Source organism: Lepidochelys kempii, chromosome 15, assembly GCF_965140285.1.
Source record: "Lepidochelys kempii isolate rLepKem1 chromosome 15, rLepKem1.hap1, whole genome shotgun sequence".
Taxonomy (NCBI): domain Eukaryota; kingdom Metazoa; phylum Chordata; order Testudines; family Cheloniidae; genus Lepidochelys; species Lepidochelys kempii.
This window is the reverse complement of record NC_136394.1, coordinates 29,309,535-29,333,173: the sequence shown is the minus strand read 5'-3', so window position 1 is coordinate 29,333,173 and position 23,639 is coordinate 29,309,535. Positions and strand designations below refer to the sequence as shown.

General features: G+C 43.2%; 1 protein-coding gene across 2 annotated transcripts in view; it reads left to right on the top strand.

Annotated features, from left to right (window-relative positions):
- Positions 1-23,639, top strand: part of SSH1 (slingshot protein phosphatase 1) — a 61,701-nt gene that overhangs the window by 26,455 nt on the left and 11,607 nt on the right. The window contains exons 3-11 of one of the 2 annotated variants that reach the window (XM_073312365.2): positions 2,838-2,941; positions 10,304-10,368; positions 11,063-11,184; positions 14,055-14,123; positions 14,695-14,760; positions 16,133-16,327; positions 16,593-16,686; positions 17,671-17,799; positions 22,368-22,414. In XM_073312365.2, coding sequence (XP_073168466.1) covers positions 2,838-2,941; positions 10,304-10,368; positions 11,063-11,184; positions 14,055-14,123; positions 14,695-14,760; positions 16,133-16,327; positions 16,593-16,686; positions 17,671-17,799; positions 22,368-22,414 — 891 coding nt within the window. Of the gene's footprint in view, positions 1-2,837; positions 2,942-10,303; positions 10,369-11,030; positions 11,185-14,054; positions 14,124-14,694; positions 14,761-16,132; positions 16,328-16,592; positions 16,687-17,670; positions 17,800-22,367; positions 22,415-23,639 lie in introns of those variants that run through there. The other variant, XM_073312367.2, reaches the window with a different exon arrangement.

Sequence of the window (23,639 nt, the reverse complement as noted above, 5' to 3'; positions counted from 1 at the left end):
AAACACCTGAAAAATCCTCTGTCTCTTGCAGAGATAATGGTAACTGAGATCTGGAAATGAGTTCTGTTGCTTTTATCAAAATAACATGATTTAGAAATGTGCTCCTTTTTAAGAACCAATGTAGAAATGAGTTGGAATATTCTTTTTTTTTTCTTTTGTTTTCATTTGTTAGCTGTATTCCGGAACAGTTGCTTGAAATGTTAGAAAGTACAGAAAAATCTCTTTTGCAGGAAGCCCATGTTCTTAGAGTGTATCTTTGGGATAGTGTTGGGCAGCATTCGCATTATAATAAAATTTCTAAAATAAGAGCTTTCACAAAGGGGAGCTTTGACATGTTGATGTATTGGATCGCTGGATATTTGAAATCCACTATCAAAAAGGGTTATGTGGGGACATGAGAGCAGTTAGTGGTAGGGAAATATGAACTGTGTGCTTTTCAGAGAGCTGTCTTTTGTGAGGCTGGGGCCATGTCCGATAAATGTGCATGAATTTTTTTTTTTAACTTCTTGTGTTCAGTGAGTTGTTTGACTTCTCCACCTTCATTTTCATGTAGATGAATACATGGCCACAAAAATCATCTCAGGCGAGTTGCCCTTTTACTATGATTTCACACTGGTCCCGAAATGTGGGATGATCTCATAAACATTAGATAATGCAACATTCTCATTTCCCTGCAACTGGAAATTCTCCTCTTTATTGTAAGAGATGTATTGACTGCCATCACTACAGCAGAGGGAAATATCAGACAAAGATGACCCACCCGAGCTATGGTTACTAGTGTGGGGACAGAATCCTGTCTTCATCAGTTTATCTTTGTCTCAAATAGAGATTTCACAGTCATTGTTTTATCAGGGGTAAATATATTGTACTGTGTACATTTCCCATTTTCCAAAGGGAAATGTAAAGGAATTTGATTTGGAGACTGTTTCCCAAGTTTCTCGAGACAGGGCTGCCGCTAAGTATTTAGCTGTGGGTTATTTTAACTGTTCTTTCCTCTTATGTACAACTGGAGGAGGATGAGTTACAGTCAGAAGCATGACTATAAAGGTGGTACGTTCCTTAGCAGATCTGCTCCCAGAACGTATTCAGAGTCAGAGCTGTTCATGTTAGTGATGCTATTCTTATATAACTCTCTACCCTTTTGACTACTTTACTCTCCCATTAGTGCAGCAGAACCAACGCAGTTATGGGAGAGAGAGCTGGATTCTTCTGTGGTGCACACATGATGAATGGAATTAACTAAATTCCAGTTGCAGAGCCTCTTCCTGGTGGTGTACAAGTCAAAAAGATCACAGCTTGAGTTTCAGATCCTAGGCACAATTTACATGTCTCCCAGTTAGAAAAAACTTTGTTTTACTAGTAAACTGAACTAGTGTGATATAGAGTCACTGTAAGAGAGTAAATGTAGAAATGCTGTTTTCAGTCACTTCTCAGAGTATGACCATGCCGTAAGGCTCTCACTTACTGTTCTAAGAAACATAACCTTGGAAACCTTGAGTGACAGAATTTTCACTAACTTTCAAACCAATCAAAAATTAAGATTTAAACCTGATTGAACTAGCCTGGGCAGCCCCAATGCACCTGGAAAGAAGGGATGGAGACACCACTGTATTCCCAGAGAGGGGAGAAGCGGAATGCCGTAATTCCATGTCTTTCACTTGGAAGTCCTCGCTTAGAATTGAGCAACAGAGTGTGAGCTCCTCCCCGGGACAAAGACCCAAAATAAGGCCAAGGAAAAAGATAGGGCAGATAGTTCAGGGAGCTTTGACCTGCATAGGGTTGATTTCTGTAGCATAAATAATTTCCTCCAGTCATAGTCTCACAATGCAGTGTTTTAGCTTCGTAGATAATTGACAATAATAAAGAAAGATGAGAACCCCAGGTTCTGTGGTATGCGATGGAGGCAAATTTGGGTCTAAAATGAGGGACCTGCCTTGTAAAGATCATTACTTGATGTCTCGATCCTTAGAAGAAATGCAATGTAAGCAGTAACATCGGTAACCAAAAACTAGCTTTGTAGATGCTGATTTTCAGTGTTGTGGGAAATGCTAACTTTAGAAATGGACACTGACACAAATGGCAAATGCTCACCAGTACATCATGATAACATGTAATTAGACTTGAGCTGACCCTTACTGTAACTACTGATTTTGTTAGTTATGTTCTCAGATCCATGTTCCTCTCAGTCTTGGGGAAATAGCCTCGCACCTTTGCACATATCGGAGCCTGGCCTGCTGTCAGTGGAAGCTTTACGTGCATGAGGACTGTAGGATCAGGCTCCCAGGAAGCAAAAAGTCATTCTTTACTCGTTGCACAGATTGTGAGGGTTCCAAGCAGTTTTGTTTGACTTGTACGGTTTTCATGTAAAAAGGATTTTTTTTTTGCCTTCTTGTAACTTAAAAAAATGATGTATAATTTCAGTTTCTTGATTTTTTTTTTTTCCATTCCTAAGAAATGTGTGCCGTGGAAACAATGACTGGTTCAGCACTTTACATAGTACCACTTTACATTAGTACCACACCATCTTAGTGGCAGAGTTCTTGCAATTGCTGTTTTTAATTTGTAGAGTTTCATAATCAAATGATGTTGTATAATTACTTGGAAATTTACTTCCAGCTCTGTAAGAGCGCATGCAAATAACTCCTTTAGTGACCAAGCATTGTAATCCTGTTGAAAAATGACATACCCTCCAGATGTAACTCCTAAGTTTTGTAATGTTGGACGTTATACCCCGTAATGTCTGAAGCTTGGGACTTTCCATCTAAATGTATCCTGACCTTGAGAGTGTTTTGCTGATCTTTTTCTTAGGTTGATTTCCTGTGTCTTTTGTTTTCCAGCTTAAGTGAGAGCTTTTTCATGGTGAAAGGAGCAGCGCTTTTCTTACAACAGGGAAACAGTCCACAAGGCCAGCGGAGTCTGCAGCATCCTCACAAGAATGCAGGTTATTGATTAAATCCCTTATTGAAATACTTTCTTGCATTTGCTTATGTTGTGCACAGTGACAGCCGAATAGCGCGAGCACGAAAGTGGGGGTCTCCCCCTCGGCATTAGAGTGTGGGCCATTGTGTAAACCACTGAGTACAACTAGATTTCCACCCCACTTACGATGAAAGAAGTTGAATTGGAACATATGAATGCCGTGTCCCTGTTTAAATTTCTGTAATTCTCTTGTAATTGTCACTCACTGAAGTAAAAAGTGGTCCTCTATGAACATCATGAAAAGAAAAGGAGTACTTGTGGCACCTTAGAGACTAACCAATTTATTTGAGCATAAGCTTTCGTGAGCTACAGCTCACTTCATCGGATGCATCGGAAGTGAGCTGTAGCTCACGAAAGCTTATGCTCAGATAAATTGGTTAGTCTCTAAGGTGCCACAAGTACTCCTTTTCTTTTTGCGAATACAGACTAACACGGCTACAACTCTGAAACCTATGAACATCATAATATTCAGCACCGTGTCTAGGGCCTTTGAGGAAAATCTGCTGAGCCATATGATGCTCTTTTGAATGCCATTCATGTTTTCTGCCTTCTTGTGAGAAGAAATGTCTATTTTTTCCACTTTACTAATTTGACTAAACCTGCTTTGCGTTCCCCTCTCTTTGTATAGCAAAAAGATTAACCCATTGCACTGGGCTGTTCCCTTTTCTTGATCAATGGTTTTATCATCTGTTCTGTGGGCACTGAAGCCTTGGTTCAGTAAGGTCTTGTCAGCTGACCAGTACGAGGGCGCTGTAGCCTAGTGGCCAGAGCGGGAGACAGGCATAGTGGCTGGAGTCAGAGCCGTAGTCAGTCGCCGGAGTCAGAATCAAAACTGGAGATCAGGCACTGGATACCGGAGATCAGGAACTGGATACCGGAGCCAGGTGGTTGAGTCAGAGTCCCTAGTCAGGAGCCAGAGCCAGGGGTTAGAACCAGAGATCAGGAACTCGAGAGAGCGGGGAGGGGCTCAAGGCAGGGACAGGACAGAGACAAGGCTGGATGCAAGGCAGGAGCAGCAGGAACAAGCTAGGATAGGAGCAGGCACAGCGGCAGGCCTGAGCGTTGAGAAGCCAGGGAGCTGCTGCTGTGGTTGGCTTAAGAACCAGGCTATCAGGCAGCTGCTGCAGGCCAGCTGTATTGATGAGGGTGCCTGGAGACTAGCTCTGTTGCAGGCCCTGATTCCTGACAGGTCCGTAAGCACGGGCCTAATTTTAAGTGCATGAGTAATCCTTTTGAAATCGAATATAGTGCTTAAAATTAGACACAAGCCTTGCTGAATCAGGGCCTGAGATGGAAATCCTGTTGATTCTATTATTAAATTTTTGTATACCAGGTAAGAGATTTTATCCCATCCAAACATCCTAACCCAAATAAATCCGTAGTTATTATGTTTAAAGAAGTAATTTTTAGTTAAATCAATTAATTTTGTTGTTCCTACCTTGAAAAAATAGCTCATCAGTAATGGTTTGTATATTTTTATGCTATGTTATAACCTTGACTTTTAATAAGAACTATAACCAGAGTGCTAGAGGGAATGCATGATAGATGTATAATAAAAAGCAACAACAACAAAACAACCCCACTCCCTTCTGCCGATTTGTCCACTCTAGTGTTTGTCACTGGGCTGTTGAAAATAGCCAGTTTTAACAAATACCCTTTGAAATAAAAATAATTGACTCTGTTGTTGTAGATGGAAAATGGAAAAAAAGCTAATTGCAGAATTATGTCATGCAAGTGAAAATGGGTCATGGGCAAGGATTACCAGAACTGCATTTTACTCTCTCTTTACTGTCTTTGATGTGTAACCAATCTGAGCCAGGCGCAGGGACCAACTCACATAAGGGTTTGAGTAGGCAGAATGAAGGCTTTTCCACAGCGCATACAGTCTCCAAATGAACCATGGGGGTAACACAGTACTGAATGGAATTGTGGAGCTTCATTTGCAGATCCGCATGCTGCCTTTGGCATTGCGTCCTTAGGATTCAACCTAAAAGGATCATAGCATTTACCAGCGGCTCAGACTAACCAATCCAGTGGCCAATGCCTGATGTTTCAGGGGATGGCAGCCCCTTTACCCTGTTAATTCAGCTGGCCAGTTTTGGAGGGCGGGAGAAGAATGGCTTCTGGCCCCATTTACATCATATTTATTCAATGGAGACTAAGAAAATGCAAGGTTACTGCTTAGTGAGGTTCATACCACAAAAGACAGGTGACTAGCCCGCTTCAAGCTGCTTTAGTGTGAAGCAGTCTGTAGTGCTTTCGGCTAAGGAATAATTGTTGAAATCGAGAAATAGACCAGGAATAGTTAGCAGAAATCCCCACACCTCAGGGTTCTTTTGAAGCCTTCACTTAATATTTTGGTTATTGTAGCCTTACATAAACCCCATTTTCCTGTGATGTCCAGCTTAATCAAGACAGACACAAGAACAGTCTAAAGAACACAGTTCAGGCCCCACTCTTGCAAAGATCTCCAAGTGAGTGCAGAGGTGAGGAGCTCCTTGTGGGATCAGGGCCTAGGATGTACATGACCCAAAGCCCTTGCCTCTTAGCTCCATATATTTCATTTCTTGGCTTTAGGCAGGAAATTCTAATTTAGATGCTACATCTAGACATTGTTCTTAAAATGTTATACATGTTTATGAGTTTATATAGATTCTGGTTGTTTCCAGTGTGCTAAAAGGGAGAGAAGAGACAGCAGAGAATTTAAATTAAAAGTATATTAAGACTGATAAGAATACACAGGGTTAAAGAGAATGAGCCCCACTCGCCCTGTATTTTTATGCCTTCTGTCTTTGACAGCTTTGGAATAAGTGGTTAGCTTAAAAAAAAAATCGCCATCAGGGCGCGTTGCGTGAAGGAGCATGTGGGAAAGGCACAGTGTGGTACTGTATGTCTGCTGCTTAGTAAACACTCCAGAATAACAAAGAGCATGTTTGAATGCCAACCCTGGCTTTTGGTTTCTCAGACCGTCAGCAATTCATATGCCCTGCAAGTATCCTATGGGAGGAACTGTATCTTGTATAGAAAGTTATGCTTGCGTTATCACATTATTAGACAGAGTCTCATTGTATTTTCACATGTATGACTTAATCCTATAACCCAGTGGTTCTCAAACTTTTGCAGTGGTGACCCCTTTCATACAGCAAGCCTCTGAGTGTGACCCCCTAATAAATTAAAAAATCCTTTTTTATATATTTAACACCATTATAAATGCTGGAGGCAAAGTGGGGTGGAGGCTGACAGCTCACAACCCCCCAGGTAATAACCTGGTAACCCCCTCGGGGTCCCGACCCCCTGTTTGAGAACCCCTGCTATAACCCATTTGTACCAAACAGGAATGTGTCTGCTTCTGTAGATTCCAAGTATGCTGTTGCATGAATGACAGGTTTCAGAGGAGCAGCCGTGTGAGTCTGTATTCACAAAAGAAAAGGAGGACTTGTGGCACCTTAGAGACTAACCAATTTATTTGAGCATGAGCTTTCGTGAGCTACAGCTCACTTCATCGGATGCATTCAGTGGAAAATACAGTGAGGAGATTTATATACAGAGAGAACATGAAACAATGGGTGTTACCATACACACTATAACAAGAGTGATCACTTAAGGTGAGCTATTACCAGCAGGAGAGCGGAGGGAGGGGAGGGGGGGAGACACCTTTTGTAGTGATGGTCAAGGTGGGCCATTTCCAGCAGTTGACAAGAACATCTGAGGAACAGTGGGGGGTGGAGGAGGGGGAAATTAACATGGGGAAATAGTTTTACTTTGTGTAATGACCCATCCACTCCCAGTCTCTATTCAAGCCTAAGTTAATTTTATCCAGTTTGCAAATTAATTCCAATTCAGCAGTCTCTCGTTGGAGTCTGTTTCTGAAGTTTTTTGTTGAAGAATTGCCATTTTTAGGTCTATAATCGAGTGACCAGAGAGATTGAAGTGTTCTCCAACTGGTTTTTGAATGTTAATTTTCTTGACGTCTGATTTGTGTCCATTTACTCTTTTACGTAGAGACTGTCCAGTTTGACCAGTGTACATGGCAGAGGGGCATTGCTGGCACATGATGGCATATATCACATTGGTAGATGTGCAGGTGAACGAAATGGACTTTACAAAAACTAGACAAGCCATTTACAACACATACTTTGCTTCTCTACAAAAGAAAAAGGACACTAAACTGTCTAAACTACTACATGCCACAAGGGGCCACAACAGTGGTTCCCTTAACCTGCCCAGCAATATTGTTAATCTATCCAACTATACTCTTAGCCCAGCAGAAGAATCTGTCCTATCTCGGGGCCTCTCCTTCTGCCCCTCTACCCCCATGAACATGATACAGTTCTGTGGTGATCTAGAATCCCATTTTCGACATCTCCGACTCAAGGAATATTTCCAACACACCTCTGAACAACATACTAACCCACAGAGAGCTTCCTACCAAGACTACAAAAAGAAGGATTCTGGGTGGACTCCTCCTGAAGGTCGAAACAACAGACTGGACTTCTACATAGAGTGCTTCCACCGACGTGCACGGGCTGAAATTGTGGAAAAGCAGCATCACTTGCCCCATAACCTCAGCCGTGCAGAACAAAATGCCATCCACAGCCTCAGAAACAACTCTGACATCATAATCAAAAAGGCTGACAAAGGAGGTGCTGTTGTCATCATGAATAGGTTGGAATATGAACAAGGGGCTGCTAGGCAGCTCTCCAACACCACTTTCTACAAGCCATTACGCTCTGATCCCACTGAGGGTTACCAAAAGAAACTACACCATTTGCTCAAGAGACTCCCTGAAAAAGCATAAGAACAAATCCGCACAGACACACCCCTGGAACCCTGACCTGGGGTATTCTATCTGCTACCCAAGATCCATAAACCTGGAAATCCTGGATGCCCCATCATCTCAGGGATTGGCACCCTGACAGCAGGATTGTCTGGCTATGTAGACTCCCTCCTCAGGCCCTACAATACCAGCTCTCCCAGCTATCTTTGAGACACCACTGACTTCCTGAGGAAATTACAATCCATCGGTGATCTTCCTGAAAACACCATCCTGGCCACTATGGATGTAGAAGCCCTCTACGCCAACATTCCACACAAAGATGGATACGAGCCGTCAGGAACAGTATTCCCGATAACGTCACGGCAAACCTGGTGGCTGAACTTTGTGACTTTGTTCTCACTCATAACTATTTCACATTTGGGGACAATGTATACCTTCAAATCAGCAGCACTGCTATGGGTACCCGCATGGCCCCACAGTATGCCAACATTTTTATGGCTGACTTAGAACAACGCTTCCTCAGCTCTTGTCCCATAATGCCCCTACTCTACTTGCGCTACATTGATGACATCTTCATCATCTGGACCCATGGAAGCAAAGCCATTGGGGAATTCCACCACGATTTCAACAATTTCCATCCCACCATCAACCTCAGGCTGGACCAGTCCACACAAGAGATCCACTTCCTGGACACTACTGTGCTAATAAGCGATGGTCACATAAACACCACCCTATTACCAGAAACCTACTGACCTCTATTCTACCTACATGCCTCCAGCTTTCACCCAGACCACACCACACAATCCATTGTCTACAGCCAAGCTCTACGATACAACAGCATTTGCTCCAACCCCTCAGACAGAGACAAACGCCTACAAGATCTCTATCAAGCATTCTTACAACTACAATACCCACCTACTGAAGTGAAGAAAGAGATTGACAGAGCCAGAAGAGTACCCAGAAGTCACCTACTACAGGACAGGCCCAACAAAGAAAATAACAGAACACCACTAGCCGTCACCTTCAGCCCCCAACTAAAACCTCTCCAACGCATCATCAAGGACCTATCCTGAAGGACGACCCATCACTCTCACAGATCTTGGGAGTCAGACCAGTCCTTGCCTACAGACAGCCCCCCAATCTGAAGCAAATACTCACCAGCAACCACACAACAGAACCACTAACCCAGGAGCCTATCCTTGGAACAAAGCCCGTTGCCAACTGTGTCCACATATCTATTCGGGTGACACCATCATAGGGCCTAATCACATCAGCCACACTATCAGAGGCTCGTTCACCTGCACATCTACCAATGTGATATATGCCATCATGTGCCAGCAATGCCCCTCTGCCATGTACATTGGTCAAACTGGACAGTCTCTACGTAAAAGAATAAATGGACACAAATCAGATGTCAAGAATTATAACATTCAAAAACCAGTCGGAGAACACTTCAATCTCTCTGGTCACTCGATTACAGACCTAAAAGTGGCAATTCTTCAACAAAAAAACTTCAAAAACAGACTCCAACGAGAGACTGCTGAATTGGAATTAATTTGCAAACTGGATACAATTAACTTAGGCTTAAATAGAGACTGGGAGTGGGTGGGTCATTACACAAAGTAAAACTATTTCCCCATGTTTATTTCCCCCTCCTCCACCCCACACTGTTCCTCAGATGTTCTTGTCAACTGCTGGAAATGGCCCACCTTGACCATCACTACAAAAGGTGTGTCCCTCCCTCCCCCCCTCCGCTCTCCTGCTGGTAATAGCTCACCTTAAGTGATCACTCTTGTTATAGTGTGTATGGTAACACCCATTGTTTCATGTTCTCTATGTATATAAATCTCTGCACTGTATTTTTCACTGAATGCATCCGATGAAGCGAGCTGCAGCTCATGAAAGCTTATGCTCAAATAAATTTGTTAGTCTCTAAGGTGCCACAAGTCCTCCTTTTCTTATTGCATGAATGGTACTAACTGCGTTAGGGTAAAATGTTACTGTAACCTCAGCTGGGTCAAGTCCTGCAGCCTTCACACATGCAAAACTCCTATTGTGTTCAAAAGGAAAATGGCCTGAGTTAGGCCCACAGACTCAGGCCCATTGTCTTGTATGAAATTCACAAATTTATTTATTTTTTTATAGCCTTAATCTTTCAGGAATCTCTTGTTTCCCCATTATCCCCTCCCTCCCAATCCCTTGCCCACAAATCTTACTGTTCAGTGCAGGATGTGGTAGCTATGAGACAAATCTTGTTGGTTATAATTTGAACCAGTGGCAGAGGCATTCCTTATGTATCTAATGCCTGCCAAATGCCAAAATGTCCAGGTCCCATGACAGACTAATTAGTCTGGTATCCAGGGAAACTCAATTCTGTCGTTATCATCTTAAGAATGCTCTGAGAGTCTGAGGCTTGAATGGCTTCCCAAATTTTCTCTAGTTACAGGAATTTAAGTTTCTCTATACATCAGGAGGACATGCAGAGCTTAGTGCACTAAGTAGGGACCATGGCAACATCTGTTGATTATTTCCCAATCATCTCTGTAGGTGACTTGCCCCAGCACCTTCAAGTGATGATCAACCTTCTGCGCTGTGAGGACAGAATCAAATTGGTAAGAGGGTCTGCCGTTTCTGCCCTTCTTTCAGCCGGAGGAGTCTGAAATAGCTCTGTAAAATAGCACCATGATCACTGGTATTTCTAACAGGGCCACGCTTCCCTTTTAAAGAAGGTAAAGAATCTTTTATTAAAACCCTGCCTGTTTGAGTAATGCAGACAGCCACACATGTAGAGGATATGAAATGTCACATCAGAAGGGAAAGGCCTCGTGAATTACCCGAGGTAGGGTCACTGCGACACTGCAGTGTAAAAATCATAAAAGGTAACGATGGAAGAGCCCTCTTAGTACCTTCCTATACCCCAGTCCAATGCAAGATTGGTACTTTTATCAACTTTCCTACTTAACCTACATTTTTAAAAAATCCCAGTTTATTTTCCCCTCAGACTTCATCTTTTAACAAGTTTCAGAATGGACACTGGTAATCTAGGCAAAGAAACTGCACTTCCACTGTGCCCCTTCCCTCCCCTCCCCTCCCCTCCTATAGGCTTTTGGTTAAACTAGTGGCTAAATGTGTGCAGAGAGCGGATGGACTGTGTCTTCCTATGTGTTTCTGCAGCAGCTAACACCACAGAGCCCTATGCTGACTGGGGCCTTTGGGCCTGACTGCAACACAAATAATGAACTCTAACATTAATGGCAATAATGGTCATTGACAGCAGGTTTGCAGAGCTGTGTTGCCCTGTTTTAGGCTGTACGCTTGGAAAGCATGTGGACAGACCGAGTCAGATACATGGTGGTCGTGTATAGCAGTGGGCGGCAAGACACAGAAGAAAACATTTTACTGGGAGTGGACTTTTCCAGCAAAGAAAGGTACGTCTGGGAGACTTCTTGTGTGCCACGGTGTTGCTTGAACAGGACATTCTCTCTGTTGTACTATAAAGTCACCTGATTCCCATAAAGTTGAAGGACCTGATGTTGTAAAGGCCTTCAACTCTTCGGCTGCATTGCAGCCCTGCAAACAGTTCAGGGCAAAGTACTGTGTGCACAGTCCTTTCATAGCACTGTGGCATCTGACTGATCTGCAGCCAGTTAAGGTAGCTAGATGTCTAATGGCCCCAAAATGTGTCTGCAGCTACTTAGAGCTGCAAAACTGAAGGCCACTTTTTCAAATCAGGCCCAAAATGTTGTTAATGTCCTGGAGCTGGACAGTGATGGATCTGCTTTAATTTCTAAATAGCATAAAGCTCCTGCAAAGAATAAACAAACCCAAAGTGCTGAGAGATTAGGGATTTATGTCTAGCTTTTCCCAAATTTGAGTTCTGTGTTCTGTCTGGGATACAGACCCATCTCCTGATAAGAGTGTTTACTATTTCCAAAGCCCCATAAAATATTAAGTAACCCTCAGAATCCTTGTGTTCTCCTCATTTTATAGATGAAGAAACAGAGGCAGAGAAGTCATTACTTGCCCAAGGACACAGGCGGAATGTGTGGTAGAGAGTCAGGACTTCTAGGCTCCTAGTTCTGTATTCAGACCACTAGCCCTCTGTCATATTACACTTGACTATACTCAAGGAATAGCCAAAATGTAGGGTTTTTTTAAACGTTTTCCCTTGTCTTCTAATAAATCAGAGTGGATTTTTCTGTACTATAAGTGAAGAGGGTAGATATGTGTTAGGAGGGAGTATATATACTAATATAATATACAGTAAGAAAATGTTTTCATTGACAGTAAACCCACTGGCTGTTCCTGGCTATGAAGTTCGTTCTTACTTGCTTTGGTGCTATACTTCCCACTGTTGTTAAGTGCTGTCAGAGGGGTAGAGGAGCTCCTAACCCAGCACTACAGAATGGAACATTAGTCTGCATTATAGAAAGTCTAGGAATGTTTGCTACATCTTGTCCAAAACTAAGATGGACTGATTTTGAAATAATTTCTACTGGTGGTTACTAGTGCAAAATGAGGGGGTAACCTGGGAAATAGCCCTGGCAGATATCCCAGAGCAGCCCAGAACTCTGGGTAGGGCATTCTCTTCATTTACAATGATCCCTGCGAGACTAAGGAAGCTGACAGAGCTGCACATGTAGAAAAGATCATCAAAGAAAGAAGGCTCACGAGGCAGGGACATGTATATCGTATGAGAGATGGGAGCCATGCTCCGCAAGCATTGCATTGGGTGCCCAAGAGAGGGAAGAGAAAGCGAGGAAGGCCAAAGGAGAACTGGCAGAAGACAGTGACAAGATGGTATTGAATGTGTTGGCATCACGTGGGAAGAAGTACCACAGCTAATGAGTGACCATCCTCAGTGGAGGAACTGGTGTGCCCCATGTGTCAAAGGCACAGGAGGGACTCAGGACCTTATGTCTTTGTAGATTAGATTAAAGAAAACCTTTCAGTACAAACCAGTGTCCATCAGTAATGGCAGTTTTACCCAAGCAGCCCTGGATCCTGTGTTGAGGCTGGAATGAGAGTCCTTGGCTATCGCCATTCTGAGTTACTAGCGTGGGGCTTTTGTACTGATACACACGTTTTCTTGGAAGGCTCTGAAGTGCGCACTGCCCACATGTGCCCTGAAATTAGCCGGTTGGCTAATTTGGTCTGTTGTATCAATGGTTATGATTTTAAAAAAATAATCATTCTGAATTCTTTACAGACTGGCTGATGCATACATGCTCATTTCCTTTAAAAGTTTAATATCTTGGCAGCTTAATTATTTACTAGTTGAAAGCGTCTGGTCCGCATCGTGGTCTAGTTTTCTTGACAGATTTCTTCTCTCGTACAGAAGTACTTTTTTGGATTAGATAAACTCATAAAACCCCCTTCACCCCTTACTCCAGTCAAAGTGATTCAATGAAAACCCCACAAACAGCCCATTAACTTCCCCAAGGTACAAACTTTGCCTTGTCCTTGAACCCCATGCTGCCACCACCAAGTGTCTTACACAAAGACCAGGGAAAGAGCCCACTTGGAGACGTCTTCCCCCAAAATATCCCCCCAAGCCCTACACCCCCTTTCCTTGGGAAGGCTTGATAAGAATCCTCACCAATTTATACAGGTGAACACAGACCCAACCATTGGATCTTAAGAACAATGAAAAATCAATCAGGTTCTTAAAAGAAGAATTTTAATTAAAGAAAAGGTAAAAGAATCACCTCTGTAAAATCAGGATGGAAAATACTTTACAGGGTATCCAGATTCAAAACACAGAGGATCCCTCTCTGGGCAAAACCTTAAAGTTACAGAAAACAGGAATAAACCTCCCTCTTAACACAGGGAAAATTCACATAAAACAAAAGAGAAACTAATCCGCCTTCCCTGGTTTACCTATACTGGTTGCAATATTGGAGACTTGGATTAGGATGGGGTGGAGAACATGGATTTCTGTCTGGCCTCTCTCAGTCCCAAGAGAGAACAACCACGTAAACAAAGAGCACAAACAAGCCCCCCCCTCCCCCCCAAGATTTGAAAGTATCTTGTTCCCTTATTGGTCCTTTGGGTCAGGTGCCAGCCAGGTTAGCTGAGCTTCTTAACCCTTTACAGGTAACGGGACGTTGCCTCTGGCCAGGAGGGATTTTATAGCACTGTATACAGAAAGGTGTTTACCCTTCCCTTTATATTTATGACAATAGTATTCAAAATCTACTCGGAATTAACAGTAGAAAGTAACCTTATTGTGTCCTGCATTTGAACTTCTTATACCAATAGCATTGAATGCTGTCACTTCTTTCCTTTTCCATGGTAGTAAAAGCTGCACTATTGGGATGGTCCTGCGCCTGTGGAGTGATACCAAGATACATCTTGATGGAGATGGGTACGAAACAAAAACATTTTAATGTCTAGAAGGATGAATTTGAGTGTCAGAGAGCGCAAGAGCCTAATAGCTCAGGTTAGAGCTCAGAGGATATTAGGGTTGATTTATTTTGCCCTGTTAGAGGGCTGTTTTAAGAGTCTCTTTCATTTTTACACTTAAGGAGAATTCAAATTTAGGTTCTTTCACCCAGTCTATTTAATTGATCATTTATTTTTGCTTATTGCTATCCTTGTGCTATCTGATAGAATGTGTTAGATCTTATTAGTGATTTCTTAAAGTAAACAAATATGCAATATTTTAATTAATTGCAGTGCGCTTGGGCAAACTTTTCCCTTCACAGTCTTGTTTGCAAGGACATTAAGAGCTGTGTTAGACAATCAGGTTGCATAAATTCCCATTTCTGATTCTAGTGAACTGTCAATGCCAGCCCACACGTACTGCAATGGCCATGATTTGTTTTGCCTTGCAGCATGGGCGTTACTGTCTTAGCAGGAAAACAGTGGTGGTTTGCTGAATGGAGCATCTAACGCAAAAGGGGGCATTGTATGACTTTTTCTTCTCTCTCTGTTAGTGGATTTAGCGTGAGCACTGCAGGGAAGATGCATATCTTCAAACCAGTTTCCGTACAAGCTATGTGGTGCGTATGTTGCTGATTTAGTTTTACTAAAAAAAAAAAAAAAGATGATCATTTATGTTAGCTTTTTTTAAAAACAAACCAACCTGCATTTAGCGTTTTGCATAGCTGTTATTTAGTACCTTTAGAAAAAAATTCCATTTGTGGAAAGCAGGTTGTCTCAGCAGGTAAATATGCTGAAAGGAGTAATGAGCGAGCTGTACCATTTTCCTGACGGGAAATTACATGCTGCTGTTCTAGTGTAAGCACTGAGAGAAATTCCATGAATAAGATGATTAAATATGAGAACTGAGTTGAACGTGGAATTAATCAGGCTGCAGACCCCATACTGGCTCTCTGTATTCTTGTAACTATCTTAAGAGGGCATCTCAGGAGCTCTTGCCAGTCTCACGGAAATTCCAGTGCTCTTTGTTGCTGCAGTGTTGCCCTGGAGTTCCTGCTGCCTGATAACTTTCCATGAAGCCCAGGGTTTCACTTTGCAGCTTTTGATTATGTTGGCTGAGCTTTTATAATCACACCCACCCGTGTACAGACATCCCAAAACAGCAAAATGGGGATATTTGAATATCGTGAAATCCCTGACTGCTATGACCACAGATTGCCTTTAATGGTGGTGATTTTTAAGGGACTTGTTCTGATATGTAACAAATTGCATATATTTTAGCACATACTTTATGTGGGCTGCACTGAAGTTTATGAAATCTGAGCTCTTGTAACATTTAATAGGGAAATGATGTGGATATGGAAAAAGATGTAATTTTAGGGATTATTTGGTACACAAACAAACAAACCCCTTGTTACTGCCATTTTAAAACTCTGCCCCTCCGGTTAGCAGCTTCAGATGTGGTTAATGTGTTCAGTGTAATAACATCTACAGAACTGAGAGATTTTTTTTTAAAGTTAAATGCTATAATTTGCAAAAACAAATTACCCAATCTGGGCTCTGTTCTCGGTGTGTGCCAGGGGCTAGGAATGCTGTTAAATGTGCTTTTCGACTCCTTGGTAGAGGTGGTTTGAAGTGTCCACATTCTTACATTTTTTGTCTGAGTTTTTAAGTTAGCTAATGATTAAGACCCAGCAGGACCCAAGTGGTGCATAGTCCTTGTGCTGGTCTCTTGCATGGGGTGAATTTCGTCGTATGTTCAGTTGGTTACCAGATCACAAGAGGGCATCCAAACCATACTGTTTAGAGTTTTGTGACTCTATCTGAAATCGGAAAAAGCAAACCTTCTGCTGTCAAAAAACCAAACCAAACCAAAGTTGGAACAAAGTTGAAAATAAGTCTCCGCTGAAAATCTCTAGGGCCCTGGCTTCTGTGTGCTCCTACTCCCCATGATGCTCACATTCTCCCCTTCTTTGCTTTTGAAATTTGCAGGTCTGCCCTGCAGATCCTCCACAAAGCTTGTGAGGTCGCACGGAGGTACAATTACTTCCCAGGTGGAATGGCCCTGGTCTGGGCCACATACTATGAAAGCTGCATCAGTTCGGACCAGAGTTGCATCAATGAGTGGAACACGATGCAGGACCTGGAGTCGACACGCCCTGATTCTCCAGCATTGTTTGTTGACAAGTCAGTTCTGAGTTTTATTTTTAATGTCTTCGTTCACTTCATAAATCCCACATTTTCCCTTTCATTTCTCCAATAGTTTGATCTCCTTTTGGTTCATACATATTTTTGTGAAGTTTTCCTCTGTCATCAGTGTCAGTTTAACTTGAGTCTTTCCCATCCCTTCTCCATGTAAGAGTATCATTATACAGAGAGAGCATCGCTGAGGCCTTCTGCCCCAGTGGATAGTTCTGCCTGTCTGGATAGTTCCTTTAATTTTCCTTTGCAGGCCAACTGAGGGGGAAAGAACAGAGCGGTTCATTAAAGCCAAACTCCGAAGTATCATGATGAGCAAAGACCTGGAAAATGTGACCTCCAAGGAAGTAAGCAAAACCGACCATTTGCTGGCCTGTGACCACTCGGTTCCTGTTGTTGTCCAGAGTATGGGAGGTAGCACTGGATAAGGGTCAGAGAGGACTGGGAGTCAGGACCCTCAGGATATATATTTCCACTGTGCTTACAAGATTCACTCCATGTCCTGGGATAAGATTTCTGTTCTCTGCCCCTCAGTTTTCCCATCTGTAAAATAGGATATCATCAACCTCACAGTGGGCTTTTAGAGTCCTTACAACAAGTGATTGAAATACTCCGATGGGAGATCCTATCGGAGCCCAAGGTATAAGGAAACCTGGAAACTGACCCACAATGTACCCTGAGTGTGAACTTGCCTGGAGCTTTGTGCAGTGGTAAAAGCCATACAAACTGGTTGCCAACATTTCTTCTTAGGCTGCCCGGAAAATGCTCAGATTCTTCTGTTTTATTAGAGTTACTCACATGCAGTGTTATAATGTAGAAAGCTGTGGTAGGTTTGGCTTTTAAAGGGAGGGGATAAAGAGGAAAATCTATACACCTTAAAAATGTTCTTACCTTCCAACTTAAAAGTGAGAAACTTTAAAAGATCTAATTCCCTTTTCACAATGATGCTGCTGTTTTTCACTTCTTGTTTCTAGGGGGGTTTGCTTTTGTTTCTTCAGAGCTAGCACAGTGCAGGGTGTTGAGCACTTCAGGGGAATGCTTCATAGTGAAAAATACCAGAACAGTTTTTTGTTCATATTGGGTTTTGCATGAAGCTTTATTTACAAAGCCTGAATCTGGGGCCTCACGTGACCTTTTACTGAGGTTATTTGTCTCTGAAAGCATTTACATACTTCTCTGTGGACTGTAGTCTCTCTCTTTCTCTAATGCATGTATGTATAATTTATTGGCACTCTCCTTTTAAAAGTGGACAATCATTCTGCACAGCCCACTATCTAGGTGGTATGCTATCATTTGCTAAGTGGCATACTTTGTCATTTTCTGCCCCACAGATACGAAATGAACTGGAGAAGCAGATGAATTGCAACTTGAAAGAATTCAAGGAATTTATAGACAATGAAATGCTGCTTATCCTGGGGCAGATGGACAAACCATCTCTAATTTTTGATCATCTGTATCTGGTAAGCCACGGAGTCAGAAGCTATGCTATCTGAGCCTTCATTCTGAACACACAGGGCTGCACTGATGGGCTGGCAAGAGGGACAGGGTGCCTTCCTGATCCTTTCTCTCCCTGTGAGTGAATGTGCTGCATCAGTGGTCCTCTCCTGGCCAGCTCAGCTCAGGAGCAGCACACATCATGGGCCTGGCGTGGTGGAGGGTCCTGTATGTGGTGACGTGCTGTGGGGGGATGTTTGTTTCACCTGGCCTTTGAAGAGAAGTAAAGGAGCTGAGGAGCAGACTGACGTACGGGGGCGCACATAACACATGTAATGTTGGATGAGGACCTGCTTCTAGGCAGGAGGGTGATTTGGCTGAATGACATTTTGCTTTTGTAATTGTAGATAAATGGCAGGGGCTAGAGTCTTAGTATGGGAGCTTCTTATTCTAATGAATAAAAGAAAATAAATAAGAGGTTGCCAGTGGTTGATACAGTACATGGGAAAACAGCCTTCCCCCACGTCCTGAGAACTGCTCTGAGGAAGTGCTTCGTCTTTCCCTTTTCACCATTTCTTCCCACTGCTGTGACTTTGCCATGTGCACAATAACCTGTTACCCTGCTTTGGAAGGAAGTAGATTTAATAAGATGGTGTTCCTGCCCTGATGTTGGTGCTCCTGCTTGTAGGGTGCACTGTGCACAGGAAAGGCTGCCTTTTATGGATTTCTTTCACATTTCTAGGAATAGGAGTCATTTTTCGTTAAGACGGGATAAGGACCTAGATCATGACACAGTCCAAATGTACCAGTTATGTGCCCTCTATTTTTGCCTTGCTGAATCAAAGGTAATGATAATACACTAAGAGAGTCAAAGTGCCTACCATGTAGATAATCAATGGCTCCATGTCTAGTTGATCAATGGCTCCATGTCTAGTTGGCAGCCGGTATCAAGTGGAGTGCCCCAAGGGTCGGTCCTGGGGCCGGTTTTGTTCAATATCTTCATTAATGATCTGGAGGATGGTGTGGATTGCACCCTCAGCAAGTTTGCGGATGACACTAAACTGGGAGGAGTGGTAGATACGCTGGAGGGTAGGGATAGGATACAGAGGGACCTAGACAAATTGGAGGATTGGGCCAAAAGAAATCTGATGAGGTTCAACAAGGACAAGTGCAGAGTCCTGCACTTAGGACGGAAGAATCCAATGCACCGCTACAGACTAGGGACCGAATGGCTAGGCAGCAGTTCTGCAGAGAAGGACCTAGGGGTGACAGTGGACGAGAAGCTGGATATGAGTCAGCAGTGTGCCCTTGTTGCCAAGAAGGCCAATGGCATTTTGGGGTGTATAAGTAGGGGCATTGCCAGCAGATTGAGGGACGTGATCGTTCCCCTCTATTCTACATTGGTGAGGCCTCATCTGGAGTACTGTGTCCAGTTTTGGGCCCCACACTACAAGAAGGATGTGGATAAATTGGAGAGAGTCCAGCAAAGGGCAACAAAAATGATTAGGGGACTGGAACACATGACTTATGAGGAGAGGCTGAGGGAACTGGGATTGTTCAGTCTACGGAAGAGAAGAATGAGCGGGGATTTGATAGCTGCTTTTAACTACCTGAAAGGTGGATCCAAAGAGGATGGATCTAGACTATTCTCAGTGATAGCAGATGACAGGACAAGGAGTAATGGTCTCAAGTTGCAGTGGGGGAGATTTAGGTTGGATATTAGGAAAAACTTTTTCACTAGGAGGGTGGTGAAACACAGGAATGCGTTACCTAGGGAGGTGGTGGAATCCCCTTCCTTAGAAGTTTTTAAGATCAGGCTTGACAAAGCCCTGGCTGGGATGATTTAGTTGGGATTGGTCCTGCTCTGGGCAGGGGGTTGGACTAGATGGCCTCCAGAGGTCCCTTCCAACTCTGTTATTCTATGATTCTATGTGGCTGGCTTTATATAAATCATCAGTTTGGAAGGTGATTTGCTTGTTCAGCCTATGAACAGGCTCAGAGCGGGGATGAGTCTCTTGTAATCTCTTGCCACTGGGTGGTACTCCAAACAAAACTGGAAGTTGCCATCCAGAACAAAGATTTAATTGAGACGGGAGCAATTCTGCACTTTGTAGCAGTGTCATCTTTTCCACGATAGACTCAGAGGAAATAGGCCTCTGAGGGTGAATCATATTTTAAAATCCTCTTTGTTCTCCAGGCAATGTGTTGTACATGTACCTCTGCAGTAATTTCTCCCATGGCTTTTAGGGGCCATCTCACCCACTCATCCCCAGAGCCCACACCCCCAGCCAGAGCCCTCATCCCCCACACTCCAACCATCTACCCCAGCCCTGAGCCCCCTCCCACACGCCAAACGCCTCGGCCCCACCCCCACCACATGAACTGTGTTATGTGCACCGATATGCATCACTTCCATATCGGTGCACATCACAAAATTCATTCCGCACATGGACTTAAAAAATTAGAGAGAACTCTGATAACGACCACTTTATTTTGCAGAATGTCTGATTGGTTTTCCTATGCAATTTATGATCTTGAAAAGAGGGAATGTTCATTTGTGGTGGGTTTTGTGATGTGCTAGGAACCACCCTGAGACTGTCTAACTCACTTCGTGCAAGTAAGCGAGCAGATCCAGTGGTGCTCACTACCAGCTGAGATTGGATCTGAACAGGCAACCTGGAGATGCATCCTTAGTGTCCCACATCCCATCTTCTTTTCCATTCGGTCCCCTTCATAGGATCGCTCTTTGTGAACTTTCTTGATTGAAATCCTGCTTATTATTACTTTGTAATCTGGGAACGTTCCCACTGTGCTCCTAACACACTGCACGCATGTTGTCCAAACGTGCCATCTCTGTCGTTTTCTTTAAGTAATAGGCCTAACGCTTCCTCAGTTTAGAGGAGGGATGGTTTTGTGGCTAAGGCACAGCTTTGGGACTCAGGAGATCTGGGTTCTTTCCCTGGATCTGTGAAAGCTCCACTCTGTGACCTTGGGCAAGTTACTTAATCTTGTGCTTCAGTTTTAGGGATCTGTAGAATAGGAATAATAATATTCTCTGTCTCTTGCCCTTTGTCTGTCTGGCCTGTTTAGGCCTGTTCAGCCAACAATATGATGTGGTTGCAAAAAAGGCTAATATCGTTCTGGGGCATGTTAACAGGAGTGTCGTATGTAAGACCTGGGAGGTCATTGTCCCGCTCTGCTCAGCCCTGGTGAGGCCTCAGCTGGAGAACTGTGTCCAATTCTGGGTGCCGCACTCTAGGAAACGTGGACAAACTGGAGAGAGTCCAGAGGAGAGCAACAAAAATAATCAAAGGTTTAGAAACCCCGACTTGTGTGGGAAGGTTAAACAAACTGGGCCCGGTTAGTCTTGAGAAAAGAAGACTGTCAGGGAGGAGGGCCTGAGAACAATCTTCAGATATATTAAGGACTGTTGTAAAGAGGAGTGTGATCTGTTGTTCTCCAGGCTAATAGTAATGGGCTTAATCTGCAGCAAGGGAGATTTAGGTTAGATATTAGGAAGAAAATTCTGCCTATAATGGTAGTTAAGCTGCTTCCAAGGGAAGTTGTAGAATCCCCATCGCTGGAGGTTGCTTAGATCAGGTTGGACAGTGCAGCCTGAAATTACCTGAGGTGCAAAGTGCCCCGGTCACAGTTAACAGGTTCTTTCCCTTCGTGGCTACGTAAATTATGTAACAGGTGGGATTGATGAATCACGGGAATATGAACATAAAAGTTGTATTTATCATCCAGATAAACCAAAGCATTAATGCTACTGAACAAAAAACAGATACATATAATAAGAAAGTCAGTAGTGCGGTCATACTCTCAAACTCTTGGGACCCATGAAAAATACTGCTAGAAGAAGGTAGTCAGTGGAGTACACTGTAAGTGGGAGTGACAGTACAGTTTACACCAGCCTCTAATCCTGATGTGCCCACCTAGGGTCGGGCACACACTTTTTACTCTTTCCTGTTAAAACCACGTGCTAATATATATTAGCCCAAAAGCTTCCTATGTCATAAGTCAGGTCAAGAGCCATAGCTTAACAAGGAACACCTGTCAGGGATGGTCTAAGTTTATTTGGTCCTGCCTCATCACAGGGGGCTGGACTGGATGACTTCTTGAGGTCCCTTCCAGGCCTCATTTCTATAATTCTATGGTTGTAAGCTGTTCAGGGCAGGGACTCTTTCTAGGTGTATTTTGTTTGGGACCTGTATGTGCTCTGTAATATAAATAATAAACCTCAGCCTGAGCTTCCTAGGGTTTCTTCCTGCAGACTGACCCCTCTCTCTCCCCCCCTACCTTCCTCTTGCCTCAGAGAGACTCTCAACATTTTATACTCTTGGGTTGTAGCTAATAGGACCAGTCTGGCCCCATTGCTAGGATGAGTCAGCAGAATACCTCTGCATTGTTATACAAGGCCCTAGACCCTCATGTCCTGTTATACTCTTTTCAGAAACCATTGCCTATGTTTTAGTTTAGTGCTCCTGAGAAAATACTGCCCAGATTGCAAAGAGCACAGTGTTTGATCAGTGACTGTACAGTGCCCAGCAGAACCAAGGCTTACTCTGTGTGTGTGTGACTTGTATCCTAGGGGTCTGAGTGGAATGCCTCCAACCTGGAAGAGCTTCAAGGCTCGGGGTGAGTACTGGCCCTTTCCGCTACTTAATGTCGGCTGTTACACATTAGACTCTTAAATCCTCAAATCACTTGTTTTCAGTTGCATGTTCGGGTGTCCTGTGAAATGAAATATGATACGTGCAGGCCATACTTCAGTGGATAGGGCACAGGATTGGGACACTTGCCTTCTGTTCTCAGTAGTGACCTTGGACCAGATGGTTCCTCTCTTTCTATCTCAGTTTTCCCACCTGTACAATGGAGATAATATTTATCCTCATTTGTAAAGTGCCTTGAGATCTAGGGAAGACAAATCCTCTATAGGAGTCTAGTTAATACTGAGCAAGCTTATTGTTGTCTGAGGTGTGAATTCCCAAATACTTCAGAAGATTACGCATTACAGTATTTGGGGTAAAGCTCTTATCCAAATGGTGAAAAACTGCCTGGAGATGAGCAGAGTTGTGTGAATTGTTCTCCATTCCACTAGTGCAGACAGGTGGCTGCAGTCGTATGTGTCAGTGAACTCTCATCACGACATCACTTCTTGGCTTTATTTGCTTTACGTGTTTTAGGCCAATGGGAATTTTGTGTATAAATACTTGCTGCTTGCCCAGGACACATGTCAGCCCCTATAATGAGACTCTGAAAAGTTATTGCTCAACAGCAGGAATAAAGATGTTTAAATGGTAGTCCTTGGGAACAGATGTCTGAACACTTTTGAATAAGTAAAACAACTAGCACATTAATCCTTTGATCTGTAGTGATGGTATCCTTGAAATCTATTTTTAAAAGTCAAAGCTGGACAAATCCTTGAATAAATATCATGTGCTATTGATTTGTCTGAATTATATGAAATAATAACTTAATATGGGCATGCATTCTCTCCCAGTATACGCCAATTGTATTATAAAAATCCTGCTGTTATATCCTGCAGAAGTAGAGTAAAATGATGCAACTTTCATTTCATATTTCTGGTTGGAAGAAGGAAGAAAGGATGAGCTTGTTACGAAAGCACAAGTTTGAGAATCAGGACTCCCGGGTTCTTTTCCTAGCACTGCCGTTGATTCATTGAGAGACTTGGATCAAGTTTCGGCACCTCTCTCTCCCTCAGCTTCCCCATTGGTAGAGTGGGCAAGTCATTTTTCCTCTGTTCTCCATCTTTACATGGGACCATAATAGTAGAGAGAGATGAGCTGGGGGCTCGATTCAGCTAGTCCCTCACATGTAGAACTCCAGCTGATTTAATCGG